The sequence below is a fragment of the Symphalangus syndactylus genome, chromosome 9 (assembly GCF_028878055.3).
Source record: "Symphalangus syndactylus isolate Jambi chromosome 9, NHGRI_mSymSyn1-v2.1_pri, whole genome shotgun sequence".
Taxonomy (NCBI): Eukaryota; Metazoa; Chordata; class Mammalia; order Primates; family Hylobatidae; genus Symphalangus; species Symphalangus syndactylus.
The window spans coordinates 86,163,775-86,185,740 of record NC_072431.2 but is presented as its reverse complement, the minus strand read 5'-3'; the positions used below and the strand labels follow the sequence as shown (position 1 = coordinate 86,185,740).

The 21,966-nt window shown below is 49.2% G+C and overlaps 1 protein-coding gene across 2 annotated transcripts in view; it reads right to left on the bottom strand.

The window, feature by feature from the left end:
* Positions 1-351: 351 nt before the first annotated feature.
* Positions 352-21,966, bottom strand: part of NUDCD3 (NudC domain containing 3) — a 107,129-nt gene continuing 85,514 nt past the window's right edge. Inside the window, exons 4-6 of one of the 2 annotated variants that reach the window (XM_055293265.2) lie at positions 21,047-21,190; positions 8,956-9,144; positions 352-2,879 (exon numbers count right to left, since the gene is read on the bottom strand). In XM_055293265.2, the coding sequence (XP_055149240.1) occupies positions 2,769-2,879; positions 8,956-9,144; positions 21,047-21,190 (444 nt within the window). In that variant the 3' untranslated portion in view covers positions 352-2,768. Of the gene's footprint in view, positions 2,880-4,087; positions 9,145-21,046; positions 21,191-21,966 lie in introns of those variants that run through there. The other variant, XM_063608962.1, reaches the window with a different exon arrangement.

Sequence of the window (21,966 nt, the reverse complement as noted above, 5' to 3'; positions counted from 1 at the left end):
AGGGCCTTGGAGCCTGGTGGGCAAAGGTGGCCCTTCAGTGAAATCATTCCCAACTCTGCACTCACCCTAAGCTTTCCGGTAACTACAGAATTCCAGAACCTGTTTGAAAGGATGTAAGATCTATAGCTACATTCTTTTTCTCCCCACTGGTCAAAATCTCACAGGATTTCTAAAGCTGTATTGAGATCTTGCCCAGTGCATTCAGACCAGATGGGAAACAACCCCTAAGAATTCCCCATGCTGGTGTTTGCTGTGTACACTGGCCTGGGACCTCGAGGCTAGAATATAACAATAATGACCATGCACAGACAGGACTGTCTCAGCAGCAAATGTCACACACAGACCCAGAACTGCTTAAATACCAATTTATTGCAAACCAACACCAAGGAGCTGGAACAGCTTTGCAGGCTGGACACCTCACTCTCCTGGGGCCCTGGACAAGGGAAAGAGTCACCCCTCTTTCCTCGGACCTCAGCTGGTGGGACTTAGTGGCTGACCAAACTGCTGCTGTTGTGTCTAAAAAGAGAAAACAGGCAGGGTGTGCCAGCTCCAGAGACTGGGCCAGTCCAGGGTGGTGGCTCAGGGCAGAGAATCACCCACCAGACAGCGTGGCTCAATGGGAGCAAGGTGCGCAGGGACAGGCTCCACAACCACACCAAGCACTGCAGTGTGGCACCGGGACCAGATGCAAGTGGCTGTTCCTGCCATGGGGCCAATACCCAATACTGCCCCTCAGTCATTCTTCCTGGATATTGGTTTGCCATTTATTAAAGCAGGGCAGGGAGTGGGGAGAAATGCAACACAGAATATAAAATCAAGCAAAACAAACACTAGTCACCATGGAAGTGAATGACTCTCAAAGTCTCCCAAATAACAAGGTTTAGGGCATCTCACACCACTGCATCACTTCTGGAAGACTACCCACAGGGTGGGGGCTGCAATGGGGACCAACTCGGGAACTACAGAGAAGAGAGGAGACACACACCACAAGACCTCCTTTCATTAGGCAGGAAAGCTCTCGCGGGACAGTGGTGTGCAAATCCTAGGACCTCGATGGGAAGAACTCTAGGAAAAAAATGACAAAGTCTTTCTCAGGATCCCTCATAGATGACAAGAATTCTGCTCCCCAGGGTCGAGATCTCTTTAGAGCGGCTTCACCAGCTCAGTGGCAAATAGACAAGACTCTCACATTCCAAAGGGGGTATCTAGGGCCTTTTGCTCTCCTGTGATGATCGGAGCAACATGTTTGGACCCACAGAAGACTTCCCAGGAATGCTTTCTTACAAGGGGTGTCAGCCACCACTGTAAACCAGAAACAAACCACAAACTTACTCTCCAAGAGAGCCCCCACAACCCAAGTATCCACAGAGAGTGTGCAGGGGCGGGGACCTTCCCCTGACGATAGGCTCTCTTAGAATCTGCGGGCCTTGATTCTTGCTGGCCATGCATGGTGCCAGGGTGCACTGCCCTGTTGTGTGGCTTATCCATGCTCTGAGCTTGACAGATAGGCAAATGGACAGTGCCAGTGGTAGCTGAACCATACTCCCGGCGATGGGCACCCAGAGCCCCTATTGAGTACTTGGAACACGGGCCTGAGGCCCTGTCTCATAATCTCGTCTTTGCACCTTGGCTGGAGTCAGTCAGCAGCCATGGCTCAGGGCATAGGCTTGGGGGTCCTGAGGCAGTGACCAGTCCCTGAAGAACAGGTAAGATCGGGCCATAAGTTCCAAGGAGCACAGTCTGGCACCTGGCACAGAGGATGGGAAGAGGGGAGTCTTCACTCTCTTCTGGTTCAGTTGTGGTAGGACAGTGTGCCTTCACGCCCCACGCAGAAATTCCTCCTCTCCCAGAAGCCCTTCAAGGTCAAAGCTTCTCAGGACTTGTGGCTGTCGTGCTCTGCTGATGAGCTGATGGAAATGCTGTGGTCTCCTCCTGAGGGCACCAGCTCTCCACTCCTGCCCACGCTTTGACATCGTGCACCCAAAGAGGACATCTTATGGGGAGCCAAGCACAGCATGCCATGCGTGGTGGCCAGGCTTGGTTCACTTCAACAAGAACCAAAGCAAGGTCGCCACAGTCAGAGAACAGAATCCCCGCTGCATCTGGACCTGAGCCCAGAACCTAGGCTTTCTCCCAACAACTAGAACGTGCAAACAGGGCTCCAGTCTCCACTGCTCTGACCATGAGGCTGAGGCAGGCAGAGCACATTTATAAGGGGATGAGCAAGAAGACCACGTGAATGCTCTCAAAAGAGGTCAAGGGGCAAGGAGTTTCCCAAAGCAGCCCCAGGCACAGCCATTCCTTGCTCGCCCTCATACAAGCACAGAGCTTCACACACTTCAATGACTTCAGCTTCGCCTGAGAGTCCAGCAACAACTCCACATCCCAACCAGAAGACATGCAAGCAGAATAGCGTCAAAACAACAGCAAGCAGAGAGCAGGGGAGGAAAGACATGCTGCCTGCAGTGGCTGGTTGCTGTGGAGACAAAAGCATGTGATCCCAATTTGCTGGGATATCCTCTCCTGCATTTCAAACACTTTCACTCAGTGTCAGCCACAGCAGCCACCACACAGCAGCTGGCCCCGCACCTTCTCTGGAACAGTCTGGAGATGCAAGGTCAGGGTGGAAGGCCTGGTTCACCCTTGAAAGAAAGGATGGCTAGGGGTAAACAAGACGAGCAAGTCCCTGGAACGCAGGGAGCCGAGGAGGGCAGCCGAGGATGAGGCTCTGCCTCCCCACCGGCGAGGGTTTCCTTTCCTTCTGGTCATTAAAACTGCACAGCCCCCGGGGAGATGTTGAACATGGCAGGGTCGAATCGCTGGCCTCGGAAGGGAGAACCTTCAGCATCCCACCCCTTCTTCAGCATCTCATGGACTTTCTACAAACAGAAAATAGAGAGATTAAAGGGTATCACAAGGCACTGTGTACTTTCTCCCAGAGCAGACTCTGACTGCAGGCAGAGAGCCTTCCTGCTTCCTCAGGGCTCAGGCACTTGCCTGGCAAGACCGGCTGACCAGAGAACCGTACTACCCTGGAGCAGCCTTCGACCAAGGGAGGTACTGGGTGCCTGCCAATTTCTCTCCAAGACTGTGCTCCACAGACTGAATTTCTAACCCTCCATCTTCTGTACCCAGCAAGCACTGGCTCCTCTTTATGGTTCATCTTGTCCCTTTTCCACCAGGATCTCTGTCCAAATTCCAAACAGCCTGCAACGTCTATGGTCCCACCAGGCACTGATTAAGGCATGAAGAGGGAGTGTCCCAGCCCACCGGGGTTGTAGAGAAGGTGCGTAGAGAAAGTGCTCAAGCCCCACCTGAGTCATGACTAAGGTGTGCAGAGGAGGTACCCTAGCACCCCAGTTATCAGCATCAAGAACCATATCATCAGACAATCCAGGGTTGACCCAGGATGTGGCACGGAGGAAGAAACCTCAGAATGTCCAGTGGTAGACCCATCAGTCAGGAATTCCCCACTGCATCCTTGCAGATGCAGTCAGAGCTGGTTGACTAAGCCCTCGCCAATGTGTGGCCATTCTGGAACTATCTAGCCTCCAAGGATCAGAAGCAAGGCTCAGTGTGTGGCCATGGCAGGGGACATCAGGAAGATTGGACCCTGAGGGAAGCATCTGTACCTAAGCTGGCAGGCCCTCTCTCCTCATAGGGACTCCACATCTGCCCTCCTCTCCTGGCCACCATGAGTACACTGAGGGCTAGGGATGATCTCTCCTTCCTTCTGACCTTCTGACCATAAGAGACAAAAGAGACTGTGTAGGGCCAGTAGTTATTCTACCAATATGATCCACAGTCCCTGTTGCGCAAAACCCTGTAGCATAGGCCCAGAAAATGAGGCTGTGGGATTCTCAGCACCAGGGCTTCTCCTTAAATAAAACATAATCTTCCTAACAAGAGGGTTTTCTTTTTCCTGTTTTTATTTTTTACAGATAGGGTCTCACTCTGTTTCCAAGGCTAGAGTGCAGTGTGTGGTCATAGCTCAGAGCAGCTTCAAACTCCTGGGCTCAAGCGATCCTCCCAAACTCAGCCTCCTGAGTACTTAAAACTACGGGTGCAGTCCACCATACCCAGCTTCTTTTTCTTTTTTTAAGACCTAAGTGACGCAACAACAAGCATATCAAAGACAGATACTATATACTAGGGATTAATTGACATTACTATCAATTTCTTACAGGCAACTCACATCAGAGACTTTGAAAAGACCATTTTGAGAACAAGTGCTGCAGCTCACATGGAGTGTCTGTGGGTGCAGAGAAGACTACACGAAGCCCCCTCTGCACAGCCCAGAAAGCATGGCCCACACCTCTGCCCACTGGAGGTGTGAGGCTGCACAGCCGCAACCAAACACAAGAATGGATGACCTTCAGCAGGCAGCTGCATGAAGCCTCTGAACCTTTCAACAGAATCCCAGCCAGCTGTAGGGCAAATGACAGCTGCAGAGCCCTGCAGCCACCACAGTCTTACCCTGGGAACCCGGGTTGCTGGATGGGGGCCCGAAGTAGGATGCCCAGAGTGCAAAGGGCAGATTAGTAGACTTGATCTTACAATAGAGGGAGCCTAGGGTACCAAGATCAGCACTCAGACCTTTCCTGAGGCAAAAGAAGAGAGCAGGCATTCCTGTGTGTCACCAAATTCACTCTATGACCAGAGACCATGCCAATGCTATCTGCCTATGAGATGTCACAATTACTAACTGTTAGGGTGAATCCTACCAGGCTGAAGAGATCCTAGACACAGACACATCTGAGCGCAGACAGAGCAATGGCACCTGTACATTCCACATTCTCTTTCTAGATGGGGGAATCCTGCTCAAAAAAAAATTAGGGAAAAGATGAAGGGTTTTAAATTTGTTGACTTTGGAAAAAGGTTAGTGACACCAAAGAATTTAAAACAATAAAAGTATTGTCATTTCAAAATAAAATTGCTTCAAAATACACAGCATCTGTGGCATTAGAAGCACAATTTGAAATCTTGGCAAATTTAGAAAACTCTGAGTTCACACCATAAATGGGCATCAATGCCAGAGCACGCTGGTAACTGTGACTATGCCGACGTGAACGGCAGATGGAGGCTGACAGGAGAACCTGGCCCGTTTTCCATTCTCTCTCCTTAGCGAAGCCTGGTGATCCCAGTGAAGCAACTCCGACCCCTAACTCTCACGATAGTCTCTCTGCCTGTGAGGTATCCCTGAGGACACCTGAATAAAACGTGGCTAACCTGCTACATGAGGCCACATGAGGGCACATACCTACCTTCTAGGTCTGTTTCCTCATTTGATTTTTTTAAAAAAGGCTACAGTCACTAAGGACGTTTTACATGAAATCTCTGCGTGTTGCAAGCCTCCACATTCTGCAGACCCTGCCCCAGACACTGTCATGCCCAGGAAGGAGTTGAGACTTTAGCATCAGCACCAGGCAGGTGCTTGGACACACACAATGAACGACCATAGCCCTGAGAAGTCAGTTCATTACTGTCTATAGCTGTCGCCTGAGAGCTGGAGGCTCCCTGGCTGTTGAGGAGCAGGTCAATCTCAGGGAGAGGGTCACTCTGGGACCTACGCCCCGGCCACCAGCCCTGGGCTTCTGCATGTCGCTGAAGATCTCCCAGGGCACCTTACTCTGGGGAGGGACACACATCCTCTCAAGGGTCAGGATGCTGCCCCATGGCAAGTCTACAGCAGAACAGATTTAGATTCAACACACAGAGCTCTTTCCACTGGACCACAGCATCTTCAAGGTTCTTTGAATCCTTCCTAACTGGGTCGCTGCCCAGTCTACGGGCTCCCCCTTGCTAGGTCACAAGAAGCTGTTTGCAGGCACGGGGACTTTCTGTTCCACACCAGGCTGTGCAGTGCCCTAGGGGCCAAAAAAACAGCTTGCCAAGAGGACACCAACAGGATGACCCCAATGAATTGCCCTCAGAGCAGAGCAGTAGGGCATGAAGGAAATGCCAGTTGCACCCTGTGATGCTGCATGTGTGCAAGCATATATGTGCATGGTGCATAGTGCTGCCATCTTTCACCCCTTGAGGTTGGCCTGTCCCAGACTGACAGTGAGGATCTAGGTAGGGGTTTGAGGTCCAGAACTGCCTGGAAGTTGCCTCGGCTTACCTGGAATGAACAGACCTCCCCATTCCTGGTCCTGGGCAGTGGGCTTGGCAACAAGCCATCAAAATAAGGAGGCCTTAGGCCTCCAGAAATGGAGAGACAAGAGCAGCTACTTCCTGGGGAGGATTATCAATGAGACTGCAAAGCGGGACTGAAATACTCTTTGGAGAAGGTAATGGCTGGAATCCTAGCACCACAAAGGCAGATCTGTGTCTGTCTTCCTCACCGATGTGCCCCAATAGGGGTGTGAGACTATGCAATGTTACAAGGTTTTGGCACAGAACATAAAGGATGGGAGAAAAAGACTGACAGGAAGGTCAAGGAGAGGGAAGGATATAAGGGAAAGAAAAGGGAAACAGCAAGAAAGGAGGGAAGGGGAGGGGCAAGGATGTAGAGAAGAAGAAGAAAAGGCTGGTGGAGCCCCTGACACCTCCACGCGTGTCCTTGGCACTACTGGCAACTCCAATAATGAGCAGGTATTAATGCTATTTTGTTTTTGAATATAAGGTTCTGTAAGAGATACAATCACAGGAAACATGAGGGCTTACAGACAAAAACAGCCAGAGCATCCTAGCTTCTCCCATATCTCAACAGCTAAAGTCTACAGAAAACTGGCCAGGCGTGGTGGCTCATGCCTGTAATACCAGCACTTTGGGAGGCTAAAGCAGGTGGATCATCTGAGGTCAGGAGTTCGAGACCAGCCTGGCCAACATGGTGAAATCCCGTCTCTACTAAAAATACAAAAATTAGCTGGGCATGGTGGTGTGTGCCTGTAGTCCCAGCTACTCAGGAGGCTGAGGCAGGAGAACCGCTTGAACCTGGGAGGCAGAGGTTTCAGTGAGCTGAGATCACACCACTGCATTCTAGCCTGGGTGACAGAGAGAGGCTCTGTCTCAAAAAATTTAAAAAAATAAATAAATAAAGTCTACAAAAACTTCATCAAGGCTTTGAAAAACGCACAAATGCCATTCAAACTACAATAATTTTTATCATCTCTCTGTAACAAAGACTCAGTGTCAGTGTCTGGGGAAGATGTGAGAAACCACCTGACCTTAGACCCTCCATCCTGTGGCACAAAAAGACACTTCTAAGGGGCACGTGGTAAGACTGCCTTCTTACCTGCCTAGGACAAAAGGCATCTGGGTTCATGTTCTCCAGTCAAAACAGACTCTTTCTCCCAAAGGTCAACTCATGAATAGATCTCAGCCCTTTTGTGGACCCAGTGCTGAAAATGGGCACAGAGTGGGCAGACCTTCACATACCCCACCCCCAAACACTACCATGAGAAGCCCTACCCATAGGGCAAAGGTTCAAAGGCTGGCCTTTCATCTAGTGGCCACAGGCAAATGCAGCATAACTGGAATGAGCCATAACCAGGCAGGTCTGGCTGTCTAAGCACCTGAGCTGAGCACGTGCTGCAATACTACCTGAGGCTTCAAACTCTGCATGGACATGGGCCAAGCAAAGATGTCCTTTAAGCTTGCCATGCCCCAGGTGGAAAAGGGGGCCAAACCTAGAGGAACATTCTCTTCCATAGAGACAACGGCCAGGGTGGACAGGGCTGCGAGGACAGACAGGTGTGAAATCAGATCAGAGATCAAACCCCATCCCTGCTGCTTAAGCTACTGAGTCACAACCTCAGAAATTCAATCTCTCTATTGTGGGGGAAAAAAACAAAAACAAAAAACAAAAAACAAACAAACTGTATTTTCAGGGGTACTGTGCAGCCAGTCAACCCCACCTTAACTGTGTGTACTAAGTGCTCAGGACATGCCCCTGGTGTGGCAGTGCCAGGTGAAGAGAACATGCTGACACTCCTCTCCGCAGGCTCCTTCACCTCATAAGAGCAGGATGCACTTGTCTGTGAAAACAGGCAAGAACGGACGACACACAGCAACAGGGCTTGCAGAACCACCTACGATGTATTAATACGTGTACCTTAGTCTTAGTCTTGCCTGTACCGGAAGGCAAGACTAAGACAATCCAGATACACCACAAGGTAAGTTTCCTCCAAGAGACAAAATGAGAAGAAAATATCAATCAGCGATCTTCAGGGGGAGGAGGTGGTCCGTGTTTACAGAACAAAAATAAGGAGACTGTGCCCAGCAGATGACCCCTCCCCACTGACTCAAGGCTGCACTGGGTCCGCATGCCCTGCCGTACTGCGGCCCAAACCCACGTGCTGGGTATATGGGACACGGGAGGTTAAAAATAATCTGAGGAAAGCAACCCTTCTTTCCCTAAATAGCTACTCTTGGGGTTATTAAAATAGGAAGAAAGAATGTATACATCTAATTAATCATTCTCTTTGGCCATGAGCAAACTCTACACTGGGCACTATGCTGGTCAGACAGGAAGCTTTCTCTTCCTCCTCCCTAACCCACTGCTGACATCACAGAGTCTTCACATGCTGGCCTCCAACATCCAGAAACTGGCTCTGCAGCCTGGCTCCCTCCCCTCCTCTATCAAAGGTCCCACCAAGCGACTCTTCATGGGAAGACATGTGCAGATGAGGCACAAACAAAAGCCATCAACACACTTGATGTTACCAGGCTCTGGTGCAGGCAGGGCACATCTCATGACACCCTTAGAGGTCCTGTTATCTGGGCTCTCAGCCCAGATATTAGAACACAGCTGAAAGACCGGAGTGCACCTGTGAGGCAGTGACTGGGGACAAGAGCAGGTAAGACAGGTTCCTTGCTAGGCTAGGACATGGCACGAAGCTGGTCCACACAACCTTCTTCCCCACCGTCATCACCAACCCCTCTGCCACTATCGGCCTTGTCACCAGCACAAGGGCCTAAAGGGTGGGCTCTCCAGGACTGCCGTGCTTGTACCAGCTCATGGCTCTGTGGCTTTCCCTGCAGCTTCTGGTGGTAGTCAAAGGTAAGCCTGTCCAGCACCGCCTGTTCCTCTTCATCCACGGTGGCCATGGAGCGCTCCTTGTTGATCTTGTCAATGTCGATGGGCTCTTCTCCCTCCAGGATGGCGTTCCACCAATACTCGCCCACCTTGCTCAGGTTCACCTGGGAACAAGCAGGACAGAGACCTGAGTCAGAGACCTGGGACAGGTGTCCAGGGCTGGGGACAGAGCAGAGCCCACTGAGGGATGGGTGTCCAGGATAAGCTCAGGACCAACTACACAAAGGGAGGTGACAGACAAGAGGGGGTGCCAGAACCCAAGGCAGGACCCTCTGCACCTGGGAATGTATTTGCTGCCTGTGCTAACAACATATCCCAGGGAAGAGCTAGGAGACACATACCTGAGGGGACTGACATTCTGGAAGATGCCTTTGTCCTTCTTCAGCAGGTCCTGGATACTCAGGACAGTGCCCGTTCCATGTGCTCACCTTGCCCACTCTCATCAAGAAAGGCTGTTTTCCAAGACCCCTAACACCCCCCACACCAGGACCTGTCCTGGGCCAGCCCAGCCTGCCCCCACGCTTGCCATGGAAGGCTCTGCTTAGCTCTTACCAACCAACTACCTCTCCAGTGATCTCTCTTGCTTCCAAGAGCAACACCCAGCATTCTGCTATCTTGGGGGTAAGCTGGGACCTGTGAGACTTAGGGCTCAGCCTAATGCATGACAGAATCTCCTGGGGAGTCCTCACCCCATGACAGGGCGCCATGCCCTGTCCCTACTTCTTCCTCACTGGGGCCAAGCTTGCTGTATGAGGGGGTCCTCCAGCCCCATTCCCTAAAGTTCTCTGATGGCTTGGGAAGGAGAAATAACCATCAAGAACCAACCCCAAAAGTGGTCCCGGCCTCCTTGGGCACCTCTGTGGGGATGGCACAGACACCCCTTGGTCAAAGGAAGCAGCACCCAGCACTTACGATCCAGCCCTCAGTGTTGGGGTCTGTGAGACTCATGTCATTACCGTAAAAACTTAAAGACAACTGGAACTGCAGTATGAGAGCAAACGTGAGGGGTGCTGTATGTACCTAGGTGACTCTGGCTGCTTGGCCTGTCCCAGGGACACAGAGGAGGGCCCTGGCCACACCATGCCCCGTTATCAGTGGTCATGGGGACACAGAAAACAAGAAAACTGGCTGCATCTGCTGTGGTCAGTGGCTGGGCTCAAAATTCTTACCAGAGTGGCCAAGAAGCAACAGAGTGGGTTTGTCTACTTTGCCCTAGATGAGCACTGCACTTTTTCATCAGAAATACTTGATCTGTGTTTAGATTTCATAATATTTACAATTGAAAGAGTACATTCACATGCCCAAGTGTGATGGGACTCTCTGATGGGATTAAACCACTAAGGTGCTCACAGAAAGGGAGAAAAGGTAGCAAAGGGCCCTCAAGTGAGAGCAGCTCTCATCCATGGAGGTGCAGCCACCAGGACACTTATTGACTGGGTGGGCAAAACCTACCAAGCCACACTCAGGGTAACTGTGACACTCAAGAGGTCACAGTGAGTCCACAGGACACCATGTCCCCCCAAGAGGGAGCACTAGAGACTCACCAGCATACACGGGCTTGAGAGAGCAGTGTCCTAACACTGCACCTTCCACCTTCCCACCTCCAAGCCCCTGCTGCCAAAACCTACCCACACCACAGAAGGTACTCAGCACCAGACTCTGCAGAGCCCAGGGATCAAGTCCGAGAATGTGCTCTACTAATGAAGAGGGTGGGCACTGCTGTGGTGCGGGAGAGCACACAATGGAGATTTTCCAGAACTGGGAAGAGCAAGACAAAAACCTGCAATCATGACCTGAAGACAGCATCCCAGAAATCTTGTCTGACATTCCCAGAGCAGATAGGGGGAGTGGTGAACAGGGGGAGTGGGTGGCTCCCCTACACGCCAGCTCTACCCAGTAAATGACGCTGCTCTGCCAGTGTCAATTTAAATTTGGGATGAATCTTCCATTTCCAGACACTCTGCTAAGCTGGTTTGTCGCTGACTTTACAGTTTGTGTGACGGGGACCTGACTCACCCTCAGAGACCCCAACACTATGAACTCTACCTCGTCTTTACCAAGCTGATGCAATGAAAACCTTCCAAGAGGGAAATGCATTGTTTTCTCTATTCCAAGGAAGACTTCAGAGGAACTTGCAGAACTGTAAGTCTCTGGAAAGAAGAGATCCTTTACGAATTTTTTAACTTCACCAGTAGTTATTACTGTGATCGATGTAACTTATTTTATTAGCGTTCAAAAGTCCCGTAAAATACATACCATTACCATTTACCATACATATCATTTTTTGTATTTAAAAATGAGGACAAACCCTTGGAAGTAAGGGCCTTTTCCAGATTGTCCAGCATGAAGAGGCAAAGCAGAGCTACACTGGGGCTGACAGCCCACCACCAGCACTATATGGGCAGGGGGTCGGCCTACACACCATCCAGGGTACGGTGCTGGTGCTCTCAGGCCTTTCAGCACTCCACAGACCCCAACACAGGGTTTCACCGGCCAGGTCCAAACACACACCCAGAGTGGAGGGCTCCTGGGCACAGTGGGAGATGGACCTGAAGACAATGAGCCACCTGCCCAACAGGAAGGAGGGGAACATCCTCAAATCTTCTGTGTCCACAAGTGTACTTTGGACACAGAAGTACACTTGAACCCAACAAAAATTAAGATGAGCACTGCACTTTTTCATCAGAAATACTTGATCTGTGTTTAGATTTCATAATATTTACAATTGAAAGGGTATATCCCAAGTTGTTTCAAAAATATTCAAGGTTTTCCAGTAACTAAATCAAGTAGGTTTTAAATTTAAGTTAATTAAAATAAACTAATTCAGTTCTTCAGTCACGTGAGCCACCTGTCAAGTGTTTACTCAGCTGCCACATGTGGCTAGCAGCTACTATGCTGGGCAGTGCAGCTCTCCAAGGGGGCCATGTGCATCAGTGAGGTATTTTAGGAGGAGATGTGAGCCGACTTTATATTGAACAATTTTTAATGGAGGCAAAATCCACTTAACACAAAACTTACCATTCAAAACTGAACTCAATGGCATGTAGTATATCCACAATGGTGCACAACCATCACCTTTATCTAGTTTCAAAACACTTTCATTACCTCACAAAGAAGCCCTGTGCCAATTATCAGTCACTCCCCATTTGCTCTAACCCTTCCTCTAAATTGTTCCCTCAACCCCACCAAGCCACTAGCAACTACTAATGATTCTGCCTCTACAGATTTGCCTGTTCTGGACATTTCACGCAAATGGAATAATACAGTTATCTGTTTTTGTCTGGCTTATTTCACTTGGCATAATGTCCTCCTCAATGTTCATCTATGTTGCAGCATGAATCAGAACTTCATTCCTTTTTAAGGCTGAATAATATTCCACTGTATGGATAAACCACATTTTGTTTATCTATTCATCAACTGATGGACATTTCAGGTGCCCCCACTTTTTGGCTGTTGTGAATAATGCTGCTATGAACACTGATGTACATATATCTGTTTGAGTCCCTGTTTTCAATTCTTCTGCATATTTACCCAGAAGTGCTGGGTCATATGGTAATTCTACAGTTAACTTTTTGAGGAACTACCATACTATTTTCCAAAGCAGCTGCACCACTTCACATTCCCACCAGTGGCATACAATGGCTCCAGTTTCTCCATACCCTCACCAACACTTGTTATCTTCTGTGTGTGTGTGTGTGTGTGTGTGTGTGTGTTTAATTACAGCCATCCCACAGGTGTGGCTAGCACCACTGGTCCTTTGTCCTGACCGTATACACACAGGCCTGCCTCCTCTGCCTTCCAGACCTGCTCCAGTTAAGTTTCCATCTGTCATCACTGTAAGCAAGTGGGCTGACCTCCATGCTGGGGCAGCAAACAGGACCTGAGGTGTTTTCTATAAAGGTTCTCGTAAAGGCTCTGGAAGACCAAGGTCTCAGTTGCAAAATTTTAGTTAAGTATTTACTTAGTACCCTTAGAATATCTTCTATTTTCTAAGGATGAGCATATTAGTAAAAACAATATGAACAATATTATTAACATGATAATTATTCTAAACAAGGGCATTCTAACATCATTCTTGACTTGCCTGGAGTCCCTCTCCACACTGTTCCTTTACAGAATCTCTCACTCTGAGCTGCAGATCCCCATTCCTTTCTCCTTCCCAAACTCCAGACCTTTTTTTTTAATGGCCCACGCCTCTTAAGTCATTGAGCTGACAAGCTTCTTTATGCTCTGAACATTCTCATGTTCTATAAACTGGTTTAATGTGTAAATGTTTCTGCTGTCACTGTCCACATTTAACTACTTTCGTTAGAGTAATGCTTCTGGGAGGCCTCAGATATGACTTCTGGTAGTTAACCTTCAAAACCACTGAATGGTACAGAGCATACAAGTCTTGCAGGGCTGTCTTCTGACACCCAGTGCAAGATGCAGTTCTAGGAGGACATGGGTACAATGTTCCTAGGATGGAGTTCAAAGGCCTCTATCTAAAAATAACCTCTGATAAAGTAGTCTGACGGTTTTACACTTTTGTTTTTTTCTGTGAATATTTTATTTTTTTAAAGTCAAGTTTGTGGAGGTATAGTATGCACATAGTAAAAATCACTCTTTTGAGGTCACATCTCCATGAGCTGCTGCTACAATCAACCCACATCCCAGCAGCCCCGTTCCCCTTCTCGGCAGTCCTCTCAGCCCAATGCTCGTTCTGCCATCCAGCATGTCCGTGTCCAGAATGTCACGTGTGTGGAATCACACAGTGTGCATCCCTATATCTGCTGCCTCCTTTGAGTGTGGGGACTTTGACGCTCAGCCACACTGTGCTTCACGGCACAGGCAGACCACACACTTGTTTGTGGACATGTGGGCATTTCCAGTGTTTTGCAATCAGGTAGAGAGCTGCTATAGAGATCTGCCTGCTTTCTATTCTCCTTGGTAAGCAGCCAGGAATGCGTGTGTTGGGTCACGTGATGTCAGCTACTGTCCAGACTGACCACTCCACTGCACCCCTACCAGTAGCACAGAAGAGCACCAGGTGCCCCGTCTCATTTAGCGCTTGGTGCTGTCTGCCTTCTTAGCAGCTCTTCTAAGAGGTGTCTAGGGGTATCTCATCACGGTTTTGCTTTGCATTCCCCTAACGACTCATGACGTTGAGCTTCTCATGTGCTTATTAGCCTTCTCATTTTTTTAACATTTTATTTGGAAAGAATTTTAAGCTTAAAGTTACTAGAATAAGACAAGTACAAAGACACCCATACAAGTGTTTAGCAGCTGTGTGTCTGCACACAGCTCTCTCACTCTGTATGTGTGCTGTATGTATAATATATAATAACATAATATTTTCTCTGAACCATTTTAAGAATAGGTTGCATTCATCTTGGCCCTTTGTCCTGAGTTATTTCCTAAGGATAAGGAAATAACTTATGATGATTTACGGAACAGGGTCCAGTCCAGAGTCCCTCCTGCATCTTGAGGGTCCTGTCCTCTTTAATCTGGGACATTTCCACAGCCTTTTTCCTCCCCTGACATCTCCTGATTAACTCATGTGTGCACACCCAGCTGGACACACACATGTTCCACCTGCAGGCACACAACATCCACAGCCCTCAGTGGGTGGGGTGTTCACTCAGGTTACCTGGCCAAAGGGAGGTCTGACTTCTCCACTGTAGTTACTGACTTGCAAACTCTCCTCTCCAGAACCCCTGCATCCCTGCTCCACCCTGCCCCGCGTAGTATCTGCTGGTCCCATCTCTCCCATGAAGGCTGGGAAATGCTGACTTTCTTGCCCTAGTCCCTCCACACTGACTGGTGGCTTATGCTTCTTACTGAAGCAAGCACCTTCTCTTCTGCAATGAAGTTACCTATCTATTGCTGTCAGTACTGACCCCTGGATTCCTGGCCTCTCTGGTCTCTCAATGGCTTATAACTCATTACCATGCTTAATTATGTTGGTGTGAAACGATCCCAGACAAGCTTGGTGGAGGTTGCTTGACTTTGATGGTGCTCCATCATTTCCCTGGCACGTTCTCATTTTCCAGCATAACAAAACGCTCCAGGTTCCTCTTTTATCTACCCAGTCCCAGACCTCTAATCAGTCCATTTCTCTGAGGGACCCCAGACTGCAGGCTGAACAGTGTTCCCAAAATGTCCTCACAGAAACTTCCACCTCAACATGAATAAACTTACCTCAGCATCCCCCAATCTGCGCTGATGACTCACCAGCATTTATATCCCTTTCCTTCCTTAGTAACGGAACCTCATTTCTATTCAGGGAAGCAATGTGCCCAGCGAGGATGACTTTACTCCTCACAGCTGCCCGCGTGATCGAGACTGGGCCAATGAGACTTATGGGAATGCTGTGGGACGTTCCTTCCGGGAAGGCACCTCGGAACGAGAGCAGATAACGGGGTGAGACGACAGCGTGGCAGAGGTCCAGGGCACCTGCTCAGCACCTGCTGCTGGGGGAATGTGGGCCACACTGGAGCAGATTCGGCTTCTCAGGACACTCCACAAGTCAGCACTGTTATGGGCAATCTCCTGATTTTCAATGCTGTCAAATATTTTTTTAAGCTTGAAAATTAGAAACAAAATTAAAACACTGTATAGGCCAGATAGGATCCAGCTGTGGTCTGAGTGTGGCTGGAAGGCCCACGTATTCCAGGGATGGGGCCGACAAAGCAATGCCAAGCTGCGTTCCCTTCCTCTCCTCCAACCCCATGAAACAAGGGTGCCCAGCACTCTGTCCATGGTGCCACCAACAGGCACCATTAGCCGGCTCTGCTTAGTACATTCCTTCCACTCACACTGGAACAGGTTTCCTTGGGCTACCACCTTCTGCTAAATCCGTAAGCTTCAGCTCTTCCCTACTGGAACTGATGAAGGATTCTGATTTCCCCTGAAAAACACTGAGGGCTCTCCCTAGAGACATCACTTGCATTGAAGGCTTAAGGGCTCATATTACATTCACATACTAATTTCCAGGCTCTGGGCTCTTGCCAAAATGCTAAGGTAATTTAATCTGTAGTTCCCACTCTGAATTTATGAAGAAGTATGTTAAGTAATCCATGGGATGGCCTCAATGAGCCAGGAAAGGTTGTGGGGACTCAGGAAAGTGGCTCGCCAATGAGGACAAGTAGACAATAAACCACCCATCTTCGTTTCATCCTCACAATTGTTCTAAGAAGTGACACTGGAATATCTGGGTAAACTAGCAAAGATAAGTGAAGATGAAAAGCCCACTGTTGGTGGGGATGTGGGGATACAGGGCTAATGTCATCGGCAACACTCCAGAAACAACTCTTCCACCAGGGAGAACCACAGCAACAGCTCAGAGGCTGCAATTACACTAGAATTCCACTTTTGAGAAATAATCTAAATTGGGGGGAGGAGGTGGATACAGCTTGCACAAAAACACGCACACGGTTCAAAAATCATAAACAAATATATTACGATGAGTTTTAAAGCCTGAGCTTCAAGGTCTAACTCCTCAAAGAATACTCCAGAGCAATTTCACTGATTTTAGATGACTTGTGTGTGCACCACGTCAATACACGAAGAAGTGTATATGGAACGGCATTCACCTCACATACAGCTACGACCATCTCAAGCACAGCCATGTCCAAGAGCCCACGCAGCAGAGCAGCCACCCACGGCAGCATGGAGGACAGCCTGTCAGCTCCCCCGACTGCAGGAAGAAAGGAGGACGGTGCGCATGCCAACTGCCTAGCTTTGGGGACTGAACGAGCTATCGGAAAAAAGAGCTAGTGCCGTTGCCACGGCTGATTTTACATCTTTGTAACCAAGAAAGGAGCTTGCCTGAGTCAAGAAGTCTCATTTAACATTCTGAAGTGTGGGAGGGAGGGAGGGAGGCAAGAACTGTCATACGGTTTTAGCAGCCACCCCTGCCTGCCCTGGCTGGCTGATGTGGGATCCACGGCACAGGGAGGAGCAGGTTATGTGGAAGGCAGCTGGGAAGCGAAGGCCATGTCTGCACTGGGCTGCCGGGAGGTCAGAAGGTCAGAATCTCTAACCAAGGAGCTGGGGGTGGTGGCAGCAGCGCAGCTCTGGACGCCATCCCTTTGCATCCTTCTCATCTCATGTGGCCTCACAGCAGTGCTGTGATGGGAGACCTGCACTGGTGTCTGGGGCTGCCCTAATGGGGAACAACAGACCAGGCGACTTAAGGCAATACAAATTTATTATCTCCCAGCCCCATGGGCCAGAACTCTGAAATCCAGCTGTCAGTAGGGCCATGCTCCTGCAGAGACTCTAGGGGAGGATCCTTCCTGCCATTTCCAGCTTCTGGTGGCTCCAGGTGTTCCTGGGCTTGGTGGTTATATCATTCATCTCTGCCCTATCTTCTCATGGCCTTCTCTGTGTCTATCTCTGTCTTCTCCTGTTTCTTATAAAGACAGGTGTCACTGGATAATCCAGGATGATTCCATCTTGAGAGATCCTTAATCATATCTACAAAGACCCTTTTCCCAAATAAGGCCACATTCACAGGACATCTCCAACCCTTTAGAGTAAAGCCCTCAACTCACTTTCTTTAGCCATCCCCAGTACCTGCACAGGGTTGGGTACTTAATGATAAGAAACCAACAAACATTGGAGATCAATGAGACTACAGTGCTCAACCTTGTTTGAAGGGTGAGAAATGGAAGTACAGCAAGGCTAAAGAGATGACCCAAACCCAGGCAGCTGCTTGACAGGGAGCTGCAACCCAAAGCCAGCCCCTCTGATTCATTTGCAGTCCCTCTCTGCATCCACACGCTCAAAGCAGTGTGCCAAGCTCCACACAGCAGACACGACGAAGCAAGCGGGAGGCAAACAGGATCGTCGTGAATCAAAGCAATCGGCTCATTAATTCACAATATTATCTCAGATATGTAATCAGAGGAAACAATGTGGGCCTAAAAGGTCACACATAAATAAATAATTAAATCAAGAAGACAACAAACGCCTTAGCTCCTGTAAACAGCAAAGTTTCTATGATACACTCTGCGTTTACTGCACTAGAGGCTACGTGGTCCAGAAAGAGGTGGAGGCAGACAGAGCCCTGCATGGGAGCACTATGGGAAGAGTTTAAACGCCCTCCGTAACTCCTCTTTCTTCAGGTACTTGATTTCTCACAGGTGAAGGTGCATTAGGAACGCAATGCCATCTATCGATAATAAAGGCACTTTAAGGAACCATGGGAAAGAACTCATGCAGTGTTTCAATTGTAGAGGGATTTTTAGCAGAGAATATTTAGGAGCCGTGTTCATGGGCAGTGACAGGTGCCCCTCAGTCTACAATGGTTCTGCTGAATTTCTATAAGCTCTTTGAGTAGCAGGTGTTTGATGAAAGCTAACTACAAAAACTAAAGGCAGCCAGGGCACAAATGAAGCCTGGACTCAAGCAGAACACACAGGTGGAGACAGGCCTGCCAGGGTTGTGCTACGGCCCTGGGGGCCCTGGCATGAAAGCTGAACATCCAGCTATCCTCTTAAGGCACAGCTCCCCCAACCTCCTGCCTGGTGGCTGCATCTCACACATTTACCTAACACAGGGAAGACTCTGAAACCCACAGTGGGGACCCACACTCCTCCCTCCTCATGTTCTGCTCCACGGAGCCTTTCAGGTGAAAGGGAGCAATGCTTCCCAGCCTCAACAGGTCTGAGCCTTCTCCAGAGACTCCCGTTTCTCACAGCACTGGAAAAAGCCTTCTGGGACAAGGCAGGCATGGGTTTGAGGTCTAGCTCTACCCTCTTCGCAAGCTACTTACCTTCTCATAGCCTCAATGTCCCAATTTGTAAAATAAGTTTGCAGAGAATTAAACAGATTGTAAGGCACCTCACAAAGAGCCTGGCCCAAAGACTGTGTTCACTGAATGGCGGCCATTGTTAAAAGAAGTTAATGTTTTGGCCACTAGTCACATTCCTATTCCACTTGTATTTACACATACAAGTGTACAAAACGCACACAAAAAAGAAACATGGCTTTGAAATATCCATGAAGAAGTCAGAATCACTTCTGTCAACAAAACCCTTAAGAGTTGAGCTATGTATTAATAATCACATATTTATGCAAATAGTGTAAAGTAAAAGGAATCATTGGCACCCTGATTGTAATCCCAACGGATTCCAAATACAGTGGCTATGGGCTCAAAGACCAGTGACTAAGGCTTTGGGCTTCTGTATGAAGTATCTACAAAGTGCAACCGGACCACATGGGGAGGCTCACCAAGAGCTCCTCGCTCATAGGGAACCAACTTGAGAGCATCGTGACCTGCTCCATGCTCTGCACTGAGTTCACCCAACAGAAGGCAGGAGAGTCAAGGTCAGTGTTTTAAGGCAGGGCTGTCACGACCTCTCAGTCCATGGAGATGGCAACCCCAGGATCACGGGCTCACTAGTGCAATCCAGGCGGCCAGGGCTGCACCTTCAGAGGGCAAGCTAGCCGGCCCCAGTACTACTAGTGCACCATTCATGCTCTAATACCTCCACAACCACGTGAAGCTCAAGTGAGGGAAGGCCGTAATGGCATCTGCAAAGTCAAGTATGACATAAAGGAAAGGAACTGGTAGTAGTCACAGGAGCCCATAGCTTGGGAAAAGGCTCCAGGCTGTGTAATAATGCATAGGCTTTATATGTCTGGGGTCAGAGGATGAGGAACTGAACTGCTGGGTGATGGGGTGATCATCACAGTACTTGCAGGCAGGAGAAGAGGACTTCTCTGGTCTTTGGCTGCTGAATGCCACGGGCAGGGGAGCACACAGGGTGAGATTTAGAACAAGAACCACTGCCATCTACCGCTGGCCATCAGCAGAGGTAGGCCCTGGGTGGCCAGGAGAGTCAGAACTGGGATGGGCCAGTCCTAGCCCCATTGCTGGAAACTCTACACATCACACATAGGGCCTGACGTAGGGCCTAAATAGGAGGCCCTGTTTAGGATGAAACACCCAGTAGGAGAGTGAGCAGTTGAGGCCACAGCAGCACCAAGAAGCATGTTGTCTGTGCCCAGGTTGGCCCCACCTCTGTGTAGCCAGAGTGAGCTCCACTGTCCAGGCTTGATATCAAGACCAGAGTTAAGGTTGGTCCAGGTTCCTGCAGCACTGACAGAATACCCTCTTTTCAGTGCCTGGCCCGCATGTCCCTCCAAGCATGAGGACAGCCAGGACAGAGTCACTGTGGGCCCAAGAGATAGTTTGTCCCTGCCAGTCAGCACTGGCCAGGGAAGCCCAGGCAGAAGCCTGCCAAGCATGTCTTATAGAAACCAAAACAGATACTTTTATTGCATACTTTGCACATGTGAAGAATATATCTGTATAAAATTCTAAAGACTTTTGTCCAGACATTATATTTTTATTTTCACCTTTATTCCTTTTACCATGCCCTGTAAACACCCCAGTAGGAGAAAAAAAGGAAACAAGTTAGTTCAGAACATGCTGTGCCTCAATTTATCTGTAGGTGACCTCCACTTGGACACCAGCACAGAGCCACCACTGACAAGTTTCAAAGCTTTCACAGGGGAGAAGGAGCTGAGCCACCAACAGATCTGGCCCAGGCGTGCAGCCCAATTTGTGGGCAAGTCTGCTAACTGGTAACATGTGAGCTGTTCATTTGAATTCACACCTTAATCTCACTGTCCTGAACTCTTAGCTATGCCTAACCAGCAGCTGGGTAAGGAAAGCCAGTTGGTCAATGAGCCTGATTCTCTGAATTTATTAACTCTGTACCCTCCAGAGTAGCATCTGTAAAAATTCAACCTAGCTTTTCATTTTCAATTTACTTGTTTCTGCCTTAGATGTAAGAACAGTGGAGCTCTTGGGAATGACCAAGACCTCAAAGGGCCAAAGCTCAAGTGCCCACAGAGGCGATCTCTGAGCAATGCTCAGGAAAACCCATCTGCCCCAGCAGCTGAAATTAACAACCTCACTGCTTAAGTGTAAACAGGCTTGTTGGTCAAAAGGGGCATCACTACGGGTTTGAAGTCCACCTGGGAGCCCTGCACACAGGTGCCCAAACTTACCAAAACGCACTTCCCAGGCTCGAGACTCCAGAGAGAACTCTCAGTGTTGATCTTGTGGGTGAGCTTCCCTTCCATGAGGACACGCTCCCCATTTTCCTCCAGCATGGCCACACGAATGGAGCTGCTGCTAAGGGCCACTGAGACCTGGGAACACAGCAGAAGAAAATCATCTCTCCTATCAGAGTGACCACTGGTGTGCTATACAGTGGGAGTGGTGACGGTTTCCAAGGTACCTGACTGCACACTACAGCGCTGTCATCAGGCTCAGCAGGCATCTCAGTGAAGAAAACCATACCAGCCTAATTTACACCTAGAGCAACCTGAAGATGTCAGCTCATTTAGGTAAATCCACCAGAAAATCTTTCTCAGCATAATTGGTAACGTAAAGTGCTGTGGTGGAAGCTGCTGTGACCCAATCTTCTTCTCCCTTCTCCAGTTAAGGGAGACCAACTGTCACAGCAAAAAGTGAGCAGAGGAGACAAGTGGTATTTCTCCCTTGCCTCCCCTTGTGACTACCTGGGAGACGCAGGAGCCCAGCCCTGGACCACAGCAACCAAGAAAGCTGAGGAGGCTGCACACCCTGAATTGCTCACCCCAGGACTGCTGTACAAGAGACAGGCATCGCCTCTTCCTTCCGTGAGCCACTGCACTGCCTCGTTGACTATAGCCTGGTCTTCATCCAAGAGTATGAGACCAACTCCTTTGGTTTTAGAAGGCAGCTATGCTCACCATTATACCACCAACACCCGCAAACGGTTTTGCATTTTGTCTCAGTTCTTTACAAAACCAAGCCTCTAAAAGCCTCAGCTCACCCTCCTCCCTCTGAGCCTGTCCTAGGCAGAGACTGGCCCCATGACCTTCCTCACTGCCCTAGGAACACCTACCCCTGCCCCACCACTTGTCCATCTCCAGAACTGGAC